This window comes from Odocoileus virginianus, unplaced genomic scaffold (genome assembly GCF_023699985.2).
Source record: "Odocoileus virginianus isolate 20LAN1187 ecotype Illinois unplaced genomic scaffold, Ovbor_1.2 Unplaced_Scaffold_5, whole genome shotgun sequence".
NCBI lineage: Eukaryota > Metazoa > Chordata > Mammalia > Artiodactyla > Cervidae > Odocoileus > Odocoileus virginianus.
The window spans coordinates 2,593,322-2,618,125 of NW_027224267.1; the positions used below are offsets into that span (position 1 = coordinate 2,593,322).

At 48.4% G+C, this 24,804-nt stretch overlaps 1 protein-coding gene across 1 annotated transcript; it reads left to right on the top strand.

Moving 5' to 3' along the window:
• Positions 1–261: 261 nt before the first annotated feature.
• On the top strand, positions 262–24,604 carry PCGF3 (polycomb group ring finger 3). Its single transcript, XM_070462455.1, has 6 exons — positions 262–339; positions 4,463–4,573; positions 5,367–5,455; positions 12,700–12,837; positions 23,041–23,121; positions 23,543–24,604. Exons 1-6 carry the CDS (start codon positions 297–299, stop codon positions 23,588–23,590), a joined length of 510 nt encoding a protein of 169 aa, XP_070318556.1. The 5' UTR covers positions 262–296; the 3' UTR covers positions 23,591–24,604.
• The last annotated feature ends 200 nt before the right edge of the window (positions 24,605–24,804 follow it).

Sequence of the window (24,804 nt, forward strand, 5' to 3'; positions counted from 1 at the left end):
CCTGCAGGACTTGAGAAGCCCAGCTGGTGGGGGGCACTGGTCACCAAGGGGTCTTGCCTGTGTCCTTCTCTGAGTGTTCACCAGCATCTGGAGTCCACACTCTGACGTGTCAACTCAGGTCCTGTGTCACTCTTGCTGGCCCAGGCATTTTGTACAAACTAGAAGCAAAATTCAACTAAAATTCCAGTTTGTGATTGTGGAGTTTGTTATTATTACATGGAAAAGGTTTGAGAATTAGAGGATTGACATTTTTGGCTAACCCACCTGTTCTGTTCTTTTCCAGTCATGACAGAACCATGCAGGATATTGTTTACAAATTGGTCCCAGGCCTCCAAGAGGGTAAGTGTCGGAACCTCCCCCTGGACCCCTGTGTCCTCAGCAGGGCCTCCAAGAGCCTTTTCGTTCAGGGGTCCTGGCTTTGGACGTCTCGCTTGGCCCTGCCCTGGGCTCCCTGCCGTCTGCGCGCTGGTCTCGTCCGCCTTCGCTCACGCGTCTCTCTGTGTTCTGGGGTCCCCAGTGCCCGGCACGTGTGCAGCCCTGGCCAGGCCCCGGGGGCAGAGCAGGGCGGTCTCCTGCTCATGCTGCTGGAGGTGGAGCCAGGAACCCTGTGTCGGCCAAGTTTAACCAAATTTAAACTTTAAATACAAGCTTTAAGTCGATCTTAAGAGACTTCAGCAGAAATACTATGTGGTACAAGTATCCTGAGAGTGGGAATGGCCTTTCTCTCCTCAGTCCTGAGCCCTGAGACCGTCTTGTCCTTGGTGACGGGTGATCCATTCAGAGTGGAGAGTGGGAATGGCCGTTCTCTCCGCAGTCCTGAGCCCTGAGACCGTCTTGTCCTTGATGATGGGTGATCCATTCAGAGTAGAGAGTGGGAATGGCCGTGCTCTCCGCAGTCCTGAGCCCTGAGACCGTCTTGTCCTTGGTGATGGGTGATCCATTCAGAGTGGAGAGTGGGAATGGCCGTTCTCTCCGAAGTCCTGAGCCCTGAGACCATCTTGTCCTTGGTGACGGGTGACCCATCCAGAGTGGGTGCTGGCTGGTGGGGCGGTGCCAGCTGATGAAACCTAGGTGCAGCTTTCTTTCCAAGATAAAAGGCAGCAGTTCATTTGGGAGTGTTCTCTCACCATTGTGTTTCAGAAGGTTATGATTTAAAGAACAGGCTTACTCCATTAGCTCAGTAGATGTCACATGTGACTTTTAAGACACAACTTAGGGAGTAATACTGTTAAAGTCTTCTTTCACTGTTCACAGAATTCATTCAAGAAAGAAGAATTTAAGTTTTCTGAGTAAATATATGTAGAAACTGTCACTTTCGATGGTTGAAGAAGGGTTTTCTACTTCCGAGGTGGCTCAGATGGTAAGGAATCTGCCTGCAGTGCGGGAGATCTGGTTCTGATCCCTGGATCAGGAAGATCCCCCGGAGAAGGGAATGACCACGCACTCCAGTATTCTTGCCTGGAGAAGCCCATGGACAGAGGAGCCTGGCGGCTGCAGTCCATGAAATCAGAAAAAGTCGGACATGACTGAGCAACTGACACTTTCTTTTCTAGTGCTGGGGAAAGGCAAAGAATACATGAAAATAAAATACTGATAGTGTTAAAAATTATTCTAGGGTGTCTTAAACATGCTAAGATTTCATAAAGCACCCGGTGTGCTTATGGCCTAGGGTCCAGAGCTGTCAGCTTGGTCCCGGTCCCTGTTTCATCCAGAGATGTTGACATTTGTTTCCCCAAAGAGGCTTCTTCTTGAAACAGGGAGTTCAGCACCTCTGTAAACCGAGAGCGTGGTGCCAACTCCGTGTTAGCATCAGGGGCTCGTGGGTGGGGCCGTCCTGTCTCTCACAGTTTGGCTAATCCCAGGCTCTCGGTCCCCACGTTCCCGTGTGCGGGTGAGATGGAGAGGCCCCGTGCGATTCTGGCCCCTCCCAGGTGGGACAGTCCACAGGACTTCACGGGTGTGGTCCCGCAGAGCCGCAGCTCATGAGTCCCGGTGACCCAGTGTGTGTCCCTGCATGTCAGCATGTGTCCCAGTGTGTCACCAGCACGGGTCACTGTGTGTGTCCCTGCGTGTCACCAGCATGTGTCCCTGCATGTGTCTGAGTATGTCCCAACATGTGTCCCTGCGTGTGTCACCAGTGTGTCCCAGCTTGTGTCCAAGTCTGTCCCAGCATGTCAGCAGCGTGTCCCTGCCTATCACCAGCGTGTGTCACCGTGTGTCACCAGCTTGTGTCCCTGTGTGTCACCAGCGTGTCCCAGCATGTCACCAGCGTATGTCCCAGCATGTGTCCGAGTCTGTCCCAACGTGTGTCACCAGCGTGTGTCCCTGCGTGTCACCAGCGTGTCCCAGCATGTCACCAGCGTGTGTCCCTGTGTGTGTCACCTGCGTGTGTCCCAGTGTGTGTCCCTGAGTCTGTCCCAACATGTGTCACCAGTGTGTGTCCCTGCGTGTCACCAGCATGTGTCCCTGCATGTGTCACCAGCTTGTGTCCCTGCGTGTCACCAGCGTGTGTCCCTGCGTGTCACCAGTGTGTCACCAGCATGTGTCCCAGCGTGTGTCCCTGAGTCTGTCACACAACACGTGTATCACCAGTGTGTGTCCCTGCATGTCCCGGCATGTGTCCAGCGTGTGTCCCTATGTCTGTCACCACTGTGTGTCCCAGCACAGCAGTTAGGTTAGATTTCTCTTGTGCACCCGCGGTTGGGAGTTGGTGGTGGTGTCTCATGTGTGCTGTTGAGTGGAGTTGTGAGGCTCTGCAGTCCTGTCTGGACATGTCTGCAGGACAAGATGAGGCTGGCAGGGAGGCATGCTTCTGATTGGCCTGCCCCTATTGCCTGGTGCTAAGCATGCAGGTTGTTTCTGATACTTCAGTGTTGGAAATAAGGCTTTATCTCCTTAGGTACTTACCTGATTATTTCCTTGGGATACACTAGTAGCAGTTTTTATAAGTCACCTTGATGCTGGGAAATATTGAGGGCAGGAGGAGAAGGGGGCGACAGAGGATGAGATGGTTGGATGGCATCACTGACTCAGTGGACATGAGTTTGAGCAAGCTCCAGAAGATAGTGAAGGACAGGGAAGCCTGGCACGCTGCAGTCCATGGGGTCATAAACAGTTGGACACAGGTTAGCTACTGAACGACAACCTTCCTGAAAAGTTATCCCAATTGACATTTCCATACCTGTGTGTATCTGACATCGAGTATTGTTATTTTCAATTCTTTTTCATTTTGATAGGTAAAAATTAAAGAAATAGGAATTAAAACTAGGTACAGGCAGACCTCAGAAATACTGCAGGTTCAGCTTCAGACTGTTGTGATAAAGCAAGTGTCGCAACAGGGTGAATCACATCAATCTTCTGGTTTCCCAGTGGCTATAAAAGTTATGTTCACATTATACTGTGGGCTACTGAGTGTATAATAGCATTATGGCTAAAAAGTAGTGTATATCTCTTAGTTAAAAACACAGAATGAAAAAAAAACAATTAAAATAATAACATCAAAGTTCCCTGATCACAGATACCATAAGAAATATAATAACAATGAAAAAGTTTGAAATACTGTGAGTATTAGCAAAACGTGGCGCAAATTGGGTTTTGCGTTTGGTTCCAGTGCCCCGCAGCTCTGCGCTGGACTCACGCGTCAGTCAGTTCTAAGAGGCCTCCCTCCTTCCTTAGCCCGCTGCCTCACGCGTTCGTTTTTTCCTGCACAGTCGGGTATTTTGCAGCATCTGCCTGAGTCTAGGACGTGACCAGGGCATTTCCTGGCCCTCACGGAGCTCGTGGTATGTAGGGAGGGCGCTGTGTAGTGGGTCACCTGTGCATAGGTCTTTCCCACAGTGCGCCTTATGGTTTCTCGTCTGGGTTAGGTTTCCTTTGCGCCCTGCCACGTGGCCCGGGCGGTGGCCACCGCTTTGTTGCCTGGGTGTGAGCCACTCCTCAGTAGCCGCCTGTATCAGAGTCGGCCCTTCCCAGGGCATGCGAGGACCCAGCCTGGACAGCTGTCCTCTTGCCTCCCGGCCTGGCCCCACTCGTGTCTAAGCCCGATGGCCGGGCTGGAGGCTGCTTGCTGCCCAACTCCATCCCCTCCAACCAGTAGAGACCCCTCCCCTGTGGTGGGCGGCTCCAGTCCCCCAGGACTGACGAGCCGCGGTTGCCAGCCGTGGACACCACAAGCACCCTTCTCCTGCCAGGCGCACCTGGAGGCCTGTCCTGGGGGAGCCAGTGGCACCTACACTCAGTGGGGCCCAGGCCGCACCCTGGTACCTGGCCCAATCACACAGCCGGCAGCTGCTCTGAGATTCCAGGGGGCACGGTCCAAAGTTGGTCATTTCTCATGGGTAGCAGCCTTCAGACCTTTTCATCCAAACCTACCCTTTTTCTCATGTGATAATATTTGTGTGCAGAATTTTAATATAATCCATCACCTGCCTAAGATAAAGGATTACATGTTAATTTTTCATAGCGGAAATGAGAAAGCAGAGGGAATTCTACCACAAGTTAGGCCTGGAAGTGCCTGGAGACATCAAGGGGGAGACGTGTTCTGCAAAGCAGCACCTGGACCCCCACCGAAATGGTGAGTGACTGCGTCTCACCTGCACGAACCCCTGCAGGTTCCCAGCGGGCGTGGTGGGCGTCAGCGTCCCTGTGAAGCTGACAGGACCGGGGGGCGCTGAGGAGCAGGGTCCAAGTCCCAGGGCTTACGTGGAGGGCCGTGGGGGGTACCTGTAGGGGCCCCAGAGCTGCCTGGAGGTGGGGTGTGCAGGGACCACGTGTGCACGACGGCCCTCCCAGGGCTCTTTTCCCAATTTGCCTGTTTTCTTGCGGAAAGACCAACTTCTCTTTGGCTTTGATGGAAAATTAGTGGTGCTTTGAATCTGTACATATTGTAACAGTTTATTCAAACCTTTGACTCCATGGGCCACACAGGTTCCTAAGCACTCTGGTCTGTTCTGTGCATCTCTTGAGCATCTGGGAAGGGGAGGCCTTGGCTGCCGGCCCAGAGGAGCAGGGGCTGCATACCTGCAGGCTCGGGGCCTGGGAGCCAGGAATCCCCTCTTTCCCGAGCCGGAGGCCCGCTTTTAAAGCCGTATGGGACCAGCGCGAGCTCTGGGAGCCGTGCTGTTGGGCGGAGTTGAGGCGTGACACCTGGTTGTGCACTGCGGACGGCAGCCTGCCCAGGACCCCCGGACGCACCCACCCCCACCGCAGCCTCGAGACTGAGGCCCTGTCGACCAGCACTCCTACGACTCTTAGGCGTGTGAACTCCTGTCACTGTGGGATTTCATAGCATTTGAGTGTTCTGTGGGGGAAAAATAACGGTTTAACACTTTGGATATCGTGATGCAGTCTTTTGTTTTTGCTAAAAGGAGAAACCAAAGCGGACGACAGTTCGAACAAAGAGGCAGCGGAGGAGAAACAGGAGGAAGACGGTGATTACCACCGGAGCGATGAGCAGGTGGGCGCGTGGCGCGGCCTCGGGGGGGTCTCCCCTGACAGGAAGGGCCGGGAGAGAGGGAGCAGGTGGGCGCACGGCCCAGCCTCGGGGGGGGTTTCCCCTGACAGGAAGGGCCGGGAGGAAGGGAGCAGGTGGGCGCGCGGCCCAGCCTCGGGGGGCTCTCCCCTCACAGAGACGGACCAGGAGGAGGGCACAGCAGAGACAGTCGTGCACCCACCGGCGGCTCTCTGAGTCTCTCCTGACCCCTCCTCTCCTCCCCTTTCTCCTCCTCCTCCTTTTGGCTGCACAGCTTGTGGGATCTTAGTTTCCAGGGGCTGAACCTACGCCCTCAGCAGTGAGAGCACCACCTGGCAACCGCTGGACAGCCGGGAGCTCCCCTTCTGTGGCTAATTGCCCGAGTGACCCCCTACCCACTGCAGAGTGCTTTAGGAACGGAAAGGTTAAAGTGGGTGCCTTCAGCGGGGAGTGGGGGGACGGTGTCTTCCATGCAAACTGCAGTGAAAATAACCAGGACAGAGCCTGCTCTTGGTGGCACTCACTGTCAGGAATCAGGGGAGAATCACTGGGCCCTCACGGCGATGCTGCTGAGAACATGGCGGTGTCACACCTCCCCGTCTGGCACCTCCCTGTCTCTTAGCGCGCCTTGACTTGGAGGCTCCAGTGGTCCTCACACTCCCTGATGGAACAGTTGTCTCATCAGCGTCAGAATTAAGAAAATGTCCGCCCTTGGCTGTCACTCAGCATGATTTGGGAGGCCCTGGACTCAACAATCGGGAGACAGGAACACGAGCTGGGCATGCTATGATTCTTGGGCACACGCATGTGACTCAGCTCCTCAAGGTGCTGAGACCCCTTTTCCAGTGGTAGGACCAGCGTGTCAGAGTCAGAGGGTGGGTGGCTTTGTTCAGAAAATTAATAAGAACTTTAAGGCAGCCTAGCAATAAATGTGAGAGACCAAAACAAAGATACCAGAACCTTCTGGAAGAACACAGAGAAAATTGCATAATTGGGTGTTCCTGGATGGAAGGTTGATCTTAGGATTCGAGTTCTCCTGAAATTAATCTCAGTGGTTGTGACTGTAATCAATTTTATAAATAGGAATGTAACCAGCTGCTTCTGAAGCTCATCTGAAAGAGGAGGAAGTCTGCAATAGCCATGAGAACTTAGGGTCTTGGCTGTAGCAGAATATATGTGTAACATATCCATGCACACATATTTATACATATAGGCCCCTTAGGAGACACTGAGATTCAGTTCCAGACCATTGTAATAAAACAAATCATGAATTTTTTTTATTTCCCAGTGCATATAAAAGCTATGTGTCCACTATATTGTGGTCTATCAAGTGTGAGGTTTTGTTATATCTAAAAAACAGCATTATTTAGTCGCTAAGTTGTGCCCGAGTCTTTTGCAACCCCATGGACTGTAACCCTCCAGGCTCCTCTGTCCATAGGATCTCCCAGGCAAGAATACTGGAGTGGGTTGCCATTTCCTTCTCCAGGGGATCTTCCCAACCCAGGGATCAAACCCACATCTCCTGCATCTCCTGCATTGCAGGCAGATTCTTTACCACTGAGCCACCAGGGAAGCCCTCAGAGGGGGAAAGAAAAAAAGATACATTCCTTAATTAAAAGATACTTTATTGCCAAACAATGCTAGCCATCATCTACCACAAACATTCCATTCATAAAAAACACAGTATCTGTGAAGTGCAATAAAGCAAAGTCTGCCTATATATATATTCTGACATATGGCAGCTCAGTGGTAAAGAACCCGTCTGCAGTGCAGGAGATGCACCAGACCTGGGTTTGATCCCTGGCTTGGGAAGATCCCCTGGAGAAGGAAATGGCACCCCACTCCAGTATTCTTGCCGGGAAATCCCTGGACCAAGGAGCCTGGCGGGCTGCACTCTATAGGGTTGCAAAAGAGTCGGACACGACTGAGCAACTAAACACGCATACATACATATATTTAAGAAGTAAAATATATGTGTATATATGTACACTGACATTTATTACAGACATGATTGGCATAGTGTGGATGTAAGGATAGAATAGTGGAACCTTAATTTCCCAGTTTATATGCTTCTGTGTTGTTGAAAACTTTCCCCGGGTGCCGCAGGAAGAGAAACATCTCTGAAGTGTGGGAGGGTGCTCCAATGTGTCTCAGTGAGCAGAGAGAAGAACAAACACTGGGGTGCAGGACACCTCCCTGGGGCCCACGTCTCCGCCTTTATACGTCCTTTTGGACTTGGAGGTCTCGCTGGGGTCTGGGTCAGGCTGCTGGCCCGGCCTCTTCAGGTGCAGGGTGGGCCTTCTTGTTAACCCCTGTTCTGTCAGTTTTAAACCTCCAGCGTTTATCTTTATTGTTACTAAATTTTGCCTTTTTTATCACAAACGTCCCAAAGAGGTGTCTGTGTGATTGGCTGCTCTCAGAGGAGCCAGCAGGCTGTCCCGGGGACGGGGGCACAGGCCCCACTGCACCCCTTTGAGGCCACATGTCCACGCCAGTCTGCGCCTCGCGCTGTTCTGTTGTTGGCCCCAAGGAAGGTAGAGCGGGGTGGCCGTGGCCCAAGACAGGGGCCTGCTGGGGCCCCCAGGTGTGAGGAGCAGGGGCGGGACAGGGCCTGCAGGGAGGGAAGGCTGGGGGCAGGGCGGCCAGGCTGGAGCCAAGGGTGGGCGGGGACTGGGCGGCAGGGCCTTGGGCAGGTGGTGGTGCAGGTGCCCGGAGCTTGGCCTGGGACGCACCCAAAAACCTTGGGGACCTACTAGACTCTACCGACCTGGGTCCTGAGTCTTCATGTTTATGATGTAGCCACAGACCATGGACACTACAGAACAGGCGCCTTTTCTCAGTTAAAATAGACTTGAGCTTGTTTTTGAGGTGTGTCACGCAGCCACTTCGCACGGTTGCCATGTGACATGGTGCCACGGTGGGCCCTGCGGTGTGTCCTGGGCGCATGCATGGCTCAGGCCTCGGAACAAGGATCCTACTGGTTTCTGTCTGGCGTTCTGACTATTCCAGCCCTCACAGACTCCTGGGTGCTGGCCTTGGTCTTCCTGGCACATTTCCACGCACTGTTTGTGCCAGACTCCAGGGTCTGTGATCTATTTGGTTGCCCATCTGTCTCTAGCTCCTGGGGCGGCCCTTGCTTCTTTCACGCGGATTCTTGCTGTGTTCATGGGTGTGTGTTGCATGTTCTGATGTAATCATTTCACAGGAACTGTATGTATCTGTTTAGCTTTGGTATCAAGGGGAGAAGTCTCAGAGCTGGAGATGGTCTCTCTCTCCCATTTTCATTCTCTAGGAAAGTTTGTATAAGATTGAGAACATCCGTTTTATTGAATATTTTGTTTAAACTTCCCATGAAGCCATCAGATCTTAGTTAATTTTTTTGAAGATGGGTAGGAAGATTTTAAACTATGCATTAAATTTCCTTAATGATTTTAATCCTTCTCGAATCTTTTGTTTCTTTTTTAGATTATTTGGTATTTTTTCTAGGAAAGTTTCTACTTGGACTTAGGTTTTCACAGAATTCTTTTGTCTGTCTTTGGGCTTTGCCAAGTGTCTGGTTATTTCTCTGTTGCTCTTCCTAGTATCCCGCTGGTGTCCCCTGCTTTTTTGGTCATTCTTGCTAGAGATGGAGCCACATTCTTTTCTGTTAATCATTCCTTCTTTCTGCTCTGTGTTCCCTTTTGTTCCTTCTCTACTTTCTTGAGTTGAACGTTCTTTAATATATGCATTGGAGATTTTGAACATCAAATCTTACAAACAAGGCTGCAGTAATCAAGACATTGTGTTGCGGTTGTTAAGGTAGATTTTTTCATCACTGTGGAGTGTGGAAATAAGCCCTTAGATTCAAGGTCATTTGATTCCAGCACAGGTGCCATGGCCCTTCCTGAGGAAAGAACAGTGTCTTGGATGGTGCTTGGACAGCTGGACACCCGCGTGCAGAAGATTCACACATGCCCTTGCCTCTCACCACATGGAAAGTGAAAGTGAAAGTTGCTCAGTTGTGTCCAACTCTTTGCGACCTCATGGACTATACAGTCTGTGGAATTCTCCAGGCCAGAATACTGGAGTGGGTAGCCTTTCCCTTCTCCAGGGGATCTTCCCAACCCAGGTCTCCTGCATTGCAGGTGGATTCTTTACCAACTGAGCTATCAGGGAAGCCCAAGTTAACTCAAAATGTAAGGGCTCAAACCTGGAAACTTTTCAGGAAAACATGAGAGAAACTCGTTAGCATCTTGGGTTAAGCTTGTAGTTCTCAGATCCAAAACCAAGAACACAACTCAGGAAAGAAAACTGATGAAAGAAAATTCATCAAATGAAGAAATACTGCTCTTGGGACTCCCTGGCGGTCCAGTGGCTGAGATTTTGTGCTTCCCCTTCGAGGCACGGCTCAGCCGCTGGTCAGGGAGCTGAGATTCCTCAAGCCACACGGTGCAGCCAAAAGGAGTTGCTACTCTTCAAAAGACACTACTGGGAAAAATATAAAAGACCACAGACTGGGAGAAAATATTAGCAAATGACATTTCTGAAAAGGACTCTTATCTAGGATATGTAACTCTTAACTCAATAAGAAGATGAACAATCCAGTTAACAAATCAGCAGACATTTTATCAAAGAGGAATTACAAATGTTTAATAGTCACATTCCCTGGTAGCTCAGCTGGTAAAGAATCTACCTGCAATGCAGGAGACCTAGAAAGATACCCTGGAGAAGGGAAGGGCTACCCACTCCAGTATTCAGGCCTGGAGGATTCCGTGGAAAGAGGAGCCTGGCAGGCTACAGACCATGGGGTCTCAAAGAGTCAGATTTGACTGAGCAACTTTCACTAATAGTCACATGAAAAATGTGTTCAACATCATCAGTCATTAGGAAAATACAAATTAAAACCATAATGAAATAGCATTTTACACTCACCAAGATGGCTGTAATCAAAAAGATGGTGACAGGTATTGGCAGGGAGGTGGAGAAGTGCAAGGTGCCGCTGTGCACTTGAGTCTCCGCACTTGACTGTGTGAAAGAAGTCAGATGGGAAGACTCCGTTGTATGATCCCATCTGTAGACTGTTCAGGAGAGGCTGGTCCACAGACGCAGGCCAAGGGTGGCTGCTCGGGTGGGGCGGATTGACCACCAAAACCACGAGGGTCTTTATGAGGATGATGGGTCTGACCTCAGACTGGGTGGCGTGGTGGTTGCACGACTTTAAGTTGACTAAAACTTACTGAATTGTATACTTAAAACATATATGTAAATTATACTGCAACAAAGCTGTTAAAAAATTACAAACATGCTTTTAACTTAGTGTTTTTAAGTAGGTAATACATTTGAGTACTTCCTGATGGTTCAGTGGCTGAGACTCCCCTGCAGGGGCCCCAGGTTCAATCCCTGGTCTGGGAAATAAGGTCCTGCATGTGGTACAGTGTGGTCAGAAACACAGATAGGTGATGCGCTTACACGGTCCCGAGGGCAGTGTGCGGTGAGAGGGGTGTGTGTCGCTGTCCCGAGTTCCCCTTCGTAGGGCGCGCTTTGTGGTCACTGCCTGCTTGCACAGACTGGGCTTTCCAGAGCGCTCTGCAGCTCTGTGCCCCCTCCTCCCTGACGGCCCAGCCCACGGCCTCCTGCTCATGTTGTTGGGGGGGCCTGTGGCTTCTTCCTCTTGTCTCCCCTAAACAGCAGCAGGGCTCTCCCGCTGCCTGGGCGCCTCCTTAACCCCAGCTAGTCCGTCTGCTTCGGGCTCTTTCTTCCCGAGCTGCCACTTCTCGTTTCTCGTACTTGGGTTCTGTCTTCGTTTGCTGGTGACATCATTCCACTTCCTCTCTGAATGATAGTTTGGTTCTTCCTTTCTGGCGGCACAGTGGGAAGCCCCGTGACTGGGCTCAGCTCCTGAGCACCAGCCCCTCCTTCAGACCCACCCGGCCCCCTGGGCCTCAGTCCCAGGTGCTCGGAGGGGTCCTTAATGTCTGGGTGCAGATTTCCTCTGATTTCCTTTGTTTCAGATTCTTTTGCTTCCTGGAGTTGAGGACTTAATGTCTTGCATCATTTGGGGGCACCCTTTTGCCTTTATTTTCTCTTTTTCCTCTGGCCTCTTGTGATTTTCAGATTCTGGTCTGTCTTCAGGTGTCTTACCTTTCCTTTGTTTTCTTATTTTAATTCATACCTCTGTGTCTATACTTCTTTTGGGTAATTTGCTCACATTGATCTTTCAGAAGATTGATCTGCGTTCAGTTGAGACTAATCTGTGGTTTGACCAGCCATTGAGTTTTTAATTTGAATGAATGTTTTTTATTTTTAGAAGTTATATTCGAATATCTTTTATTCAAAACATACCTGCCTGTTCTTTATTCCTAGTTATATTCATAGTTATACTTTCAGTTCCTTCTTTCATATCTGGTAATTTTAGACATGTATTTCAGTTGTTAATGACTCTGTTGTTTGAGTTTGGGGCCTGGTTTTTGGCACGCCCTAACCATTCCTGGAGGAAGGCTTGCCCTGAGTGAGGCGAGGCGTCTCGGGTGGGGCAGGCTCAGCAGTGCAGCGGCCAGGCTGCCCCTCCGCTGCGCCTGCCATCTGGAGTCGCTTGACTCAGTTTGTCGTCTTGAAGCTCCTTGTCACACGCTGAGTACTCCGACCCTAACCGTGAACTTGAGACTTGGTGCTTTTGCTCAGAGTCCTCTGCCCTCCAGTGAGCTGGCCACGCGTGCTGCCTCCTGGTGACCCTCTCTGGATGAGGGGTCCATGGTGCCGCCACGTGTGATGTCTTTGCTGAGTCCTCTGCCCTCCAGTGAGCTGGTCGAGCATGATGCGCCCCTTGGTGGCCCTTCCTGGGTGTGGGGGTCGTGGTGGCTGCTATGTGATGTCTTTTCTCGTCATTCCTGTGGAACACTTGGCCTCTGTGGCGACGCGTGTGTGTCCTGCCGGCTAGCTTTTACAACAGGATTTCCACCTTTGTCGGTTTAACTCTTGAGGCTAGCATGTACTGCCACAATAAATAAATCTCGGGTTTACTTTAAAGAACTGTATTAATAAAACAATTAATAATGTTAGATTGTTTTTCACAAAATGGTAAAAATAAACAGATTTTAAGGTAGTGCGTTTAGGTCAAAATAGATTTATGATTTCTAAAACGTCTGCAGTTTTAGGTTTAGCAGGATCGGTAGAGGGCTAGGAGAGCCTCCGGGGCACAGCCCCGTGGCGAGCTCCGGTGCACCTCCCCAGCTGAGCCCTTTCTCTCGCAGGTAAGCATCTGTCTGGAATGCAACAGCAGCAAACTGCGGGGCTTGAAGCGAAAATGGATCCGCTGCTCAGCCCAGGCCACAGTCCTGCATCTGAAGAAGTTCATTGCCAAAAAACTTAACCTCTCGTCTTTCAACGAGGTAAACAGAAACTGTAATGAGTCACTTCTTATTTGTAGAAGTGATACTTCTGAAGTTCTTTGGATTTGTTTGCTTTTTACAATTTTGTTTGGAGATTTTCAATCAGAAAAAAAAGTCTTGTGTGTTGAGTACTCCCAGTTAGTGTGATAGTAAATAGTGATGCAGGCAGTGGAGGCCCAGAACCCATGAGCATGGAGGCCAATGCTAAGAGAAGAGGTGATGCCAATGGGATGGCAGTGAGATGCGTTACAGATTTTCACCGCAGGAGAGATTCTGGTCTTTAATTTCACAAACAGATGGATGGGGATGGATAGAATGGGCAGGTAGACAGAGAAGATACTTCCAAGTTCTGATGAATGCTGAGACTACTATAAAACCGGTGCAGAGCAGAGCGGTCGCAGGGGGAGAGCGAGCACACTCGCGCGGGGTCTCGGACGCCCTCCTGAGGGCGTTCGCTTCTGCTCACACGCGGCTGGTCTGCAGGAGCTGGCCGTGCAGCAGCATCAGGAGGAGACCCTGTGGGGTGCAAAGCCCGGGGCTCGTGATGAAACCAGCCCTCAGGCTGCGAGGAGAGTGGTCCTGGGGTTCGGAAAAGGAAGCAGGAGAGGCCAGTTGGGGGAGTCTGGCAGAAGCCCCAGGAGAGTGGGCCAGTGAGGACAGAGGAAGCCAGCTTCTGAGATGTATGTCAGAGAAGAGTGGGTTGGACATAGCCCCCCACGGAGCTGTGCCCACACCCCAACCCCACAACCTGTAATCATGACCTTTTTGGAGAAAAGATCTTTCCAGATGTGATGAAGCTAAGAGTCTTTAGCTGAAATAATCCTGCATTGACCCTAAATCCAATGACATGTGCCCGTAGAAATGTGAGGCAGAGGGAACTATGAGACACACAAAGAGGAGAACACGGTGTGAAGATGGAGACAAGATTGGGGTGATATGACCACAAGCCAAGGGATGCCTGGAGACCCCAAAAGCTGGTCTGGTTTCTTCTATAATAAAATGTTAGAGGAGAGGGATGAATTCAAGAATGAATTGCCAAACAAAAAGGAACCTACAGCCTATCCAGATTGTAAAAAGATGGTAATATTAGAAATTTGACTGTTAGAAAAACAGTCTAGAGAGAAGGCCAAGTGTGTAGCTGTTCAACCTTTTGCTAAAGGGTTTCGTTGTTTGACTCATGGTGGCTCAGCTGTCTCATGGGAGGAGTAGGGAGGAGTTATCCGAGAAAGAGCCACAGAGGATTTTCATGTCAGTGGCCTGGATCTGGGACATACCTGGGAGACCCACAGTGTTTTTAAGAATGTGGCAGAACCACCACCAGCTTTCTGAAGGGGACAGAGACAGGAAGAAATGAGAGAAGGCTATCAGACTTCCAAAATTCTACCAGCAGGAAATAGGCTGGTAAGAGCTGCTCAGCTACCAAGGTGAGCCACCCCAGAGGGTGAGGCCAACATGGGCCCAAGAGAGCAGAACCTTGACCCTCAGTGATGTGTTCTCAGATCTTGAGATCAAATGGAACTTCCATACTGGATTTCAAATGTTATGGAGACCAGTGATGTTTTTATGCCTCCTAATATAGCTCCCTTTTGGACTAAGAATACCTATCCTGTCCCACACTTGGATTTTGGAAGCAAATAATGTGTTTTCTAGTTTCACAGATCTGCAGTTGGAGGCTTCCCTGGTAGCTCGGGCGGTAAAGCGTTCTACCTACAGTGCGGGAGACATGGGTTCGATCCCTGGAGAAGGCAGTGGCATTCTTGCCCACCCCCACCGCCACCCCCCAAAACAGATCTGCAGTTGGAGAGGAATTTTTCCTCGGGATGCATCATACTCAGAGTCTCACCCATAGATGATTCCTGTGATTTAGAAAATAAGCTCTGAGACTTTGAACTGATGATGTGAAGTTGAGATTTGGGGTTCTGGAGTTGATGCTAGAGTGGCTTGAGTCTCTTTGAGCTAAAAAAATGCATGCGGGGTGGATGTGGGTTTTATGGGGTCAGAAGGCAGACTGTTATAGGTTAAGTGGTGACCCTGCAAAAAATATACATTCACTTTTTAATCCTGAGAACATCTGAATACATCTTTATTTGAAAAAAGGTTTTTGTAAACATGCAAAGAATGTTGGAGTGAAGAGACCTTCTGGATTATCGTGGTGGGCTGTAAATCCAGGGACTGGTGTCCTTAGAAGAGCAGACACAAATTGTCTCAGTATATTTTCAAGGATGTTATACAAAGTATCTTCTCATACCACAGCTGCATGAGGTTAGAAATAAATAACCAAAAGAAAACTGGAAAATTCACAAAATTGTGGAAATTAGGCAACCAGTGGATCAAAGGAGAAATCAAAGAGTGATTAGAAAATAGTTAGAGACAAATAAAAAAAAAATCCAACATATCAAAACTAATGATGCAGTGAAAACAGTGCTAAGGGGGAGGTTTATAGCTGTAAACGAGGAAAGATCTCAAAACAAGGAACATCTCAAATCAGCAAACTCAGTTTGCAACTTAAGGATCTAGAAAAAGACTAAGCTAAACCCAAAGCTAGCAGGAAGAAAAGAATAATACGGATTAGAGCAGAAATAAACAAAATAGAGAATAGAAAAACAATAGAGAAGATCAACAGTTTTTCAAAAAGATCAACAGTATTGACAAACTTTGAGCTAGAGGGGCTAAGAAAGAGGACTTAAGTTATATAATCTGACATGGAAGTAGGGACATCCCTTCTGTTTCTTCAGATATAGATTTTCAGAGAGCACTCTGAGCAGTTGTATGCCAGCAGATTGGATGACCTAGATGAAATGGACAAATACCTAGAAACACAAGGCCTACCACAACAGTCACAAAGAAATAGGAGATTTGAATAGACCTGTAACTGGTAAAGGAGATTGAATCACCAATCAGAAAATCTTGCAACAAAAAAAAGTCCTGGACCTGATGGCTTCCCTGAATTCTACCAAGCCTTTAAAAAACTAGTATCAATCCTTCTCAAACTTTTCTAAAAGACTGAAGAGGAGAACCACTTTCTAACTCATTTCATGAGATCAACATAACCCTGAGAAAGCCAGATAAAGACACTACAAGAAAACTGCACAATATCCCTCATTAACATTGATGCAAAAAATCCTCAACAAAATAGTAATAAACAGAATTCAACATATTAAAAGGATTTACACACCATACCTAAGTGGGTTTCACGGGATTAGATTTGATAGAGTGCCTGAAGAACTATGGATGGAGGTTTGTGACATTGTACAGGAGTCAGTGATTGAGATCATCCCCAAAAAAAGGAAGGCAAAAAGGCAAAATGGCTGTCTGAGGAGGCCTTACAAATAGCTATGAAAAGAAGAGAAGCTAAAGGCAAAGAAGAAAAGAAAAGATATACCCATCTGAATGCAGAGTTCCAAAGAATAGCAAGGAGAGATAAGAAAGCCTTTCTCAGTGATCAATGCAAAGAAATAGAGGAAAACAATAGAATGGGAAAGACTAGAGATCTCTTCAAGAAAATTAGAGATACCAAGGGAACATCATGCAAAGATAGGCACAATAAAGGACAGAAATGGTATAGACAGAGGTGGTGGCAAGAATACACAAAAGAACTATACAGAAAAGATCTTCATGACCCAGATAACCACGATGGTGTGATCACTCACCTAGAGCCAGACATCCTGGAATGCAAAGTCAAGTGGGCCTTAGGAAGCATCACTATGAACAAAGCTAGTGGAGGTGATGGAATTCCAGTTGAACTATTTCAAGTCCTAAAAGATTTGCTGTGAACGCAGCACTCAATATGCCAGAAAATCTGGAAAACTCAGCAGTGGTCACAGGACTGGAAAAGGTCAGTTTTCACTCCAATCCCAAAGAAAGGCAATGCCAAAGAATGTTCAAACTACCGCACAATTGTACTCATCTCACATGCTAGCAAAGTAATGCTCAAAATTCTCCAAGCCAGGCTTCAACAGTACATGAACCATGAACTTCCAGATGTTCAAGCTGGATTTAGAAAAGGCAGAGGAACCAGACAGAGTTCAAATTGCCAACATCTGTTGGGATCATCGAAAAAGCAAGAGAATTTCAGAAGAAAAAAAAAAAATCTGCTTTATTGACTACACCAAAGCCTTTGACTGTGTAGATCACAACAAACTGTGGAAAATTCTTCAAGAGATGGGAATACCAGACCACCTTACCTGCCTCCTGAGAAATCTGCATGCAGGTCAAGAAGCAACAGTTAGAACCGGACATGGAACAAATGGACTGGTTCCAAATTGGGAAAGGAGTACATCAATGCTGTATATTGTCACCCTGCTTATTTAACTTATATGCAGAGTACATCATGAGAAACGCTGGGCTGAATGAAGCACAAGCTGGAATCAGGTTAGTAACCTGAGATACACAGATGACACCACCCTTATGGCAGAAAGTGAAGAAGAACTAAAGAGCCTCTTGATGAAGGTGAAAGAGGAGAGTGAAAAAGTTGGGTTAAAACTCAACATTCAGAAAACTAAGATCATGGCATCTGGTCCCATCACTTCATGGCAAATAGATGGGGAGAAACAGTGGAAACAGTGGCTGACTTTATTTTGGAGGGCTCCAAAATCACTGCAGATGGTGACTGCAGCCATGAAATTAAAAGACGTTTGCTCCTTGGAAGGAAAGTTATGACCAACCTAGACAGCATATTAAAAAGCAGAGACATTACTTTGCCAACAAAGGTCCGTCTAGTCAAAGCTGTGGTTTTTCCAGTAGTCATGTACGGATGTGAGAGTTGGACCGTGAGGAAAGCTGAGCGCCGAAGAATTGATGCTTCTGAACTGTGGTATTGGAGAAGACTCTTGAGAGTCCCTTGGACTGCAAGGAGATCCAACCAGTCCATCCTAAAGGAAATCAGTCCTGAATATTCATTGGAAGGACTAATGCTGAAGCTGAAACTCCAATACTTTGGCCACCTGATGTGAAGAACTGACTCATTTGAAAAGACTCTGATGCTGGGAAAGATTGAAGGCAGGAGGAGAAGGGGACGACAGAGGATGAGATGGTTGGATGGCATCACTGGTCTCAATGGACATGAGTTTGAGTAAGCTCCAGAGTTGGGACAGGGAAGCCTGGCGTGCTGCAGTCCATGGGGTCACAAAGAGTCATACACAGCTGAGCGACTGAACTGAAGAGTGAGGAAGAAGAATATGTAGAAAACTCTAAAAATTTCGCAGAAAGACCCTGTCAGAACTAACCACAAGGTAGCAAAATGCGAAGTGAGCAGAGAAATCAGATGCATTTTTATACATGAGCAATGAACAAGCTGAAAAGCAAATTATAAAACTAAATAAATTTATAATAGCATCAGAAAGAATAATATACTCAGCCATAAAAAGAAATAAAATTAGGTCATTTGTAGAGATGTGGATAGACTTGAAGACTGTCATACAAAGTGAAGTGTCAGAGAAAACAAATATATTAACACATATGCGTGTAATGTAAAAAAATGGTTTAGATGATGTTACATGCAAAGCAGAAATAGAGACACAGACATGGAGAACAAACATGGACATCAGGAGAGGAAAGCTGGGGAGTGGCATTAGTTGGGAGATCGAGGTTGACATGTGCACTGTGGATGCTGCATGTAAAGTAAGAAAGTAATGAGGATGTACTGTGTGGCTCCGAGAGCTCTATTCACTGCTCTGTGGTGACACAAATGGGAAGGAAATCCAAACAAGAGGGCATATATGTACAGTAGCAACTAAGACACCTTTGTAAAGCAACTATAGCCCAATAAAAACAATTCTTAAAAATGAAATACGGAGGAATTAAGTTAACGAAGGAAGTGAGTGACTTGTACAGTGAAAATTATAGAAAGTGCTGAAAAAATGAAAGAAGCAAGTGGAAATGTATACCGAATTCATGGATTAGAAGACTTAATATTGTTTAAAATGTCAGTATTACCCAAATGAGCTACAGATTCAATACAATTCCTATCAAAATCCCAAAGATATTTCTTGCAGAAATAAAAAAAATGCATCCTAATTTTTTTATGGACTCTCTTTTTTTTTTTTTTTTTTATTTTTTTTTTTTTTATTTGTTGGAGGCTAATTATTTACAACATTGCAGTGGTTTTTGTCATACATTGAAATGAATTAGCCATGGATTTACATGTATTCCCCATCCCGGTCCCCCCTCCCACCTCCCTCTCCACCCCATCCCTCTGGGTCTTCCCAGTGCACCAGGCCTGAGCACTTGTCCCATGCATCCAACCTGGGCTGGTGATCTGTTTCACCCTAGATATACATGTTTCGATGCTGTTCTCTTGAAACATCCCGCCCTCGCCTTCTCCCACAGAGTCCACAAGTCTGTTCTATACATCTGAGTCTCTTTTTTCTTTTTTTTGCATATAAGGTTATCGTTACCATCTTTCTAGATTCCATATATATGTGTTAGTATACTGTAATGGTCTTTATCTTTCTGGCTTACTTCGCTCTGTATAATGGGTTCCAGTTTCACCCATCTCATTAGAACTGATTCAAATGAATTCTTTTTGATGGCTGAGTAATATTCCATGGTGTATATGTACCACAGCTTCCTCATCCATTCGTCTGCTGATGGGCATCTAGGTTGCTTCCATGACCTGGCTATTATAAACAGTGCTGCGATGAACATTGGGGTGCACGTGTCTCTTTCAGATCTGGTTTCCTCAGTGTGTATGCCTAGAAGTGGTATTGCTGGGTCATATGGCAGATCTATTTCCAGCTTTTTAAGGAATCTCCACACTGTTTTCCATAGTGGCTGTACTAATTTGCATTCCCACCAACAGTGTAAGAGGGTTCCCTTTTCTCCACACCCTCTCCAGCATTTATTGCTTGTAGACTTTTGGATAGCAGCCATCCTGACTGGTGTATAATGGTACCTCATTGTGGTTTTGATTTGCATTTCTCTGATAATGAGTGATGTTGAGCATCTTTTCATGTGTTTTTTTGCCATCCGTATGTCTTCCTTGGAGAAATGTCTGTTGAGTTCTTTGGCCCATTTTTTGATTGGGTCATTTATTTTTCTGGAGTTGAGCTGGAGGAGTTGCTTGTATATATTTGAGATTAATCCTTTGTCTGTTGCTTCATTTGCTATTATTTTCTCCCAATCTGAGGGCTGTCTTTTCACCTTGCTTATAGTTTTTTATGGACTCTCAAAGAACCCAAATAGCCAAAACAACCTTGAAAAAGAACAAAACTGGAGGACTCAAAGTTTCCCAACGTACTAGAGAGATACACTAACCAAAACTGTGGTGTTGGCGTTGAGACAGACAGACTAATGGGGCAGAATAGAATAAATCCTCACATACGTGGTCAACTGACAAGGTTCCAAGACCCTCTAATGAGGAAAGGACAGTCTTTTCAACAAATGGTGCTGAGGAAACTGGATAGCCACGTACAAAAGAATGAAGTTTGACCCTTACCTAACATAGCATATAAAAATCAACTCAAAGTGTATCAGGGACATAAATGTAAAACCTGAAACAATAAAACTCTTAAAACATAGGACAAAAACTTGGCATTGGATTTGGCAATGATTGCTTGTATAGAATACCCAAGGAATGGATAACAAAAGAAAAATTAGACAATTTGGACTTTGTTGAATTGAAAAAAAAAAAAAAGAAATTGTATGGAATGGAAGGAAGTATTTATAAATCATATATCTGACAAGGAATTACTATCCAGAATAGATAGACTATCTCTAAAATAGAGCACAAAAAAACTCAATTACAAAATGAGCACAGGACTTGAGTAGACATTTCTTCAAAGATGTACAGATGCCAGTAAGCACATGAAAACATAATCAACATCACTAACCACGGGGGAAATGCAAGCCAGAACTGTGATGAGACCTACCTCATATCCAATAGGATAGCTACTGCAAAAAATAAGAAACGAGTGGTGGTGAGGATGTGGAGAATTTGGAACACTTGTGCACTGTTGATGAGATATAAAATGGTGCAGCCACTCTGGAAAACAGTATGAGGATTTCTCAAAAAATTAAACAGATCTACCATGAGATCTAACAATTCCACTTCTGGGTAATACCCAAAAGAATTGAAAACAGGATCCCGGGGAAACATTTGTACTCCCGTGCTTGTAGCAGCATTATTGACAGTGGGCAAAAGGTGGAAGCATCCACAGTGGGTGATGGATAAGCAAAATGTGGTCTGTCCATACGATGGAATGTTCTGCCTTAAACAGGAAGGAAATTTTAACACCTGCTACAACATAGATGAATCTTGAGGAGACTAGTAAGCCAATCACAAAAGGACAAATACTGTCTGATTCCACTTATACTAGGTCCCCAGAGGCATCGGAATCATGAAGACAGAAAGTACAATAGGAGTTGCCGGCGCTGGGGAGGGGACGGGCGGTTCTTGACTAAGCGGGCAGAGTTACAGGTTTACACACACAGAGTCCGTGGATGGGCGTGGTGGCAGCTGCACATCATGGAGGTGGTTAACACCGCTGAGCTGTGCACTTGAAAATGGCTAAGCTGGTAAATGTTACGTGCATCTTACCCCAATTATTTTAATGATAAATAAGAACGAACTATTGATGCGTACAGAGAAGAAAGTAGAGGGAGCTTGGGGCCACCTGAGGACGGAAGCAGGGCTGGAAGGACGCTGCCCCGGGCCAGGGAGCCCTGGCGCCTCCAGAGGGCCTGAGCCTGCGGGCTCCCAGACAGAACTCCAAGGACTGCACTCCTGGCGTTCTCTGTCCTGACCCACAGCTGTGCTGTTTGCATGGCAGATGCAGGAAGCACACGTCAGGACCCTTCCTCCCCTGCCTGAGAGAGAAGTTCAAAAGACCATCTGGGAATTCCTGGTGGCCCAGTGGTTAAGACTCGGTGCGTTCACTGCAGTGGCCTGGGTTCAGTACCTGGTCAGGGAACTACAATCCTGCAAGCTGCATGGCACTGCCAAAAAAAATAATAATAAAAAGATCATCTAGGTCAACAACATTTATCATCAGGTAAATGCAAATTAAAACAATGAGATCCCACTCCACACCTACAGAATGTCCAAAATCCAGGACCCCAACACCACCACATGCTGGCAAGGACATGGAGCAACAGAAACTTAATCACTGCCAGTGGAAATGCAAAATGGTGCAGCCACTTAGGAAAACAGTTCAGTGGTTTCTCACGAAACGACTCTTACATATGTACAACTCGGCAATCAAGCCCCTTGGTACTTACCCAAAGGAGTTGAAAACTTAGGTCCACAAGAAAACTTATACACAGGTGTTTATAGCAGCTTAGTCACAGTTGCCAAAACTTGGCAGCCAAGGCATCCTTCAGAAGGTGAGTGGATAAGTAAACTGTGGTCCATCCAGACAGTGGAACGTCTCTCAGCCAAGAGAAAAGAGCTGACGGCATGATAGACGTGGAGGAACCTTCAGTGCGTATGACGGTGAAAGGAGCCAATCCAGAAAGCCTGCACGCTGTGATCCGAGCCTGTGCCATCTGGGAAAACCCGTGGAGACGGCGCAAGGAGCCGCGGTTGCCAGGGTCGGGGGGCGAGAGGGACAGGCCCCCCGCGGAGTCCTAGGGCCGTGAGCCTGCTCTGAGTGACGCTGTCCTGGAGGACACTCGTCACTCTGTGTCTGTCCAGGCCCCCAGAAGGCACAGCATCGGTCCTGAGCCTGGGGGAGGCGTGGCTATGGCAGGTGAGGATGTGTTGACGGAGGTTCATCAGGTGTAACATGTTTACATCGGGGGTGCTGATGGCGGGGGGAGGCTGTGGGGTGGGGCCAGGAGATAGATGTGGACTCGGTATCTTCTGCTAAATTTTCCTGTGAACCTAAGACTGCTCTAAAATGTCTTTTTACAAAAAAGGGAAGAGTTGTCTGTGGAGCCCATAACCTTTTTCCACTGAGCGAGAGGGACAAACCTGGCCAAGATGGACTGATGCTGGGGCACAGGGTGCTTTTTGGTGAGAGTCGCCTGGAGGCTGCCGTCCCACGACAGGGCTGCTGCCTTGTCCTGTGTAGACAGAGGCCCCTGAGTGCTGTCCACCCTCGGGTGGGGCAGGGAAGGGCCTTCTGAGTGCTGTTTCCCGCTGGTGCTGCCCCAGAAGGAAGGCAGGTGGCTCTCCGCTGACGGGCATGACTGCCTGGCCAGAGGCCCCGTGCTCTGAGCGCCAAGCCCTCGGCCCCGCTGACTGAGGTCTTGTTCTCCTGGCAGCTGGACATTTTATGCAACGAGGAGATCCTTGGCAAGGACCATACACTCAAGTTTGTCGTCGTCACGAGGTGGAGATTCAAGGTGAGACTGCTGTGATTGTGTGTGGTGTCTTTCAGAGCCTAGGAGTAACAGCCCACCATGGACTGGCAGCAGTGTGGTCGCTCTGAGTCATCAGCCCCAGAGTGGCCATGGGTGGCGCAGTCCCCAGGCCCCCACTTGTCTCATCCCTCTCGGTCAAGGTGACTGACATCCTGGGGAGGGAGGCGCCACTGCAATCGGAAGGCACCCTTCAAGCCACGGTCCCTCTCTGGAGCAGGAAACAGACAGGCGTGACCCCCCAAGGTCTGCCTGAGAGCAGGGGAGACAGGCTGGCCGAGCGCCGGCTGGGGCCGGGGTCTGAGGGCGAGCGGGGACCAGACGGGCAGGTGGGGGCAGGAGCAGGCGGGGCCCCCTCCGCAGCTGACCCGGGGGGTCCCGGTCCCCCACACCCCTTGTCTTGCAGAAGGCACCTCTCCTGTTGCACTACAGACCCAAGATGGACCTGCTGTGAGCGCAGCGGAGACGGCGCCCAGGCGCCTGAGGGCGCGCGCCAGGCGGGCCCACAGCACTCGGGTGCTGCCCCGGCGCCATGTGGACCGGACCTCGGACAGAGAGTATTTATCACTTTTGTATGAGAGAGAATCCGCACGCGATGAGACACGGCACAGGGTTGCAGATGTGACGCACGGGGACCAGCGTGAGGACAGGGAGGCGGCGGCCTTCATTCCAACACGTGACCTTTGCTTGCTTTCCAGGTCTTGAAAATCTCAGTCACTTCCGTTCAGTTTATAATTAGGTTTCACGATAGCCCCCAAATACTTGTACGTTTATTGAATCCTTCCTAAGTTATTGAAAAAAATGTCTTTTCATGGTGAATGACGATATTTATGTTGCCTTTAGCTTCCTGAAGACTTAGAAGATATATAAAAATTTAATTTAAAAGCAACCAAAAGAGGTTTCCGTGAGTATCGTGAGTTAACCATGGTGTTTCATTTTCCACGTTAGGGAATGTGAAGCCAGGGGGGCTCTGACCCCCGGGGGACCCAGAGCCCAGGGCAGGGTGCCGCACCCCAGCACCAGCGCAGAGGCTCAGCAGAGCGGACTGGGCCAGTCAGCACTGGTTCTCAGAACAGTTATTCTCAAAACTCGCTTTTATTAAATAGGGCACAAGTTGCTCAGTGCCGCCGGTTAACTTCACGCTGATTCTTCCCCTTTCTCGTTTTGCTGAAGGAATCAATGGTGGTTGCGGGGGTGGGGCTGGCGCCCGGGGGTGTGTCTCCACTGAAGCCCCAGGCGTGCAGACCCCAGGGCCCGCCGGGTCCACCTTCAGCGGCGGGCACGTCCGCCCTGCCCAGCCCCCTCTCCCGGAGCAGACGGCGGGGCCAGCGGGGTCCTGTGCGTTGGAAGCTGCTGTCCTCAGTTTCTTAGGACCTAAAACCCAGCAAAGGCAGCACACCCTCTGTTAACCTTCTCCTCCCAAATGTTCGTATTTTTGTGGAATTCGAGAATAAACTCTTTGCCAGCACATCCATCTTTGTTCTTTCGAGATCGTAGTTTGGAATGTCTGGAGGCAGGAGTGAGGTGAGGGCCCTTCCTGGGTGCGAGCTTGTCCCGGCTGCGTGTCTGTCCCCGTGCGCGTACGTGTCCGGTGGCTTCTGCCTGAGCTTCGTGCTCTTCCCCGCCGTCACCTCTGCGCCCTGGGGTCCTGGGGCCGCCTCGTTCGGT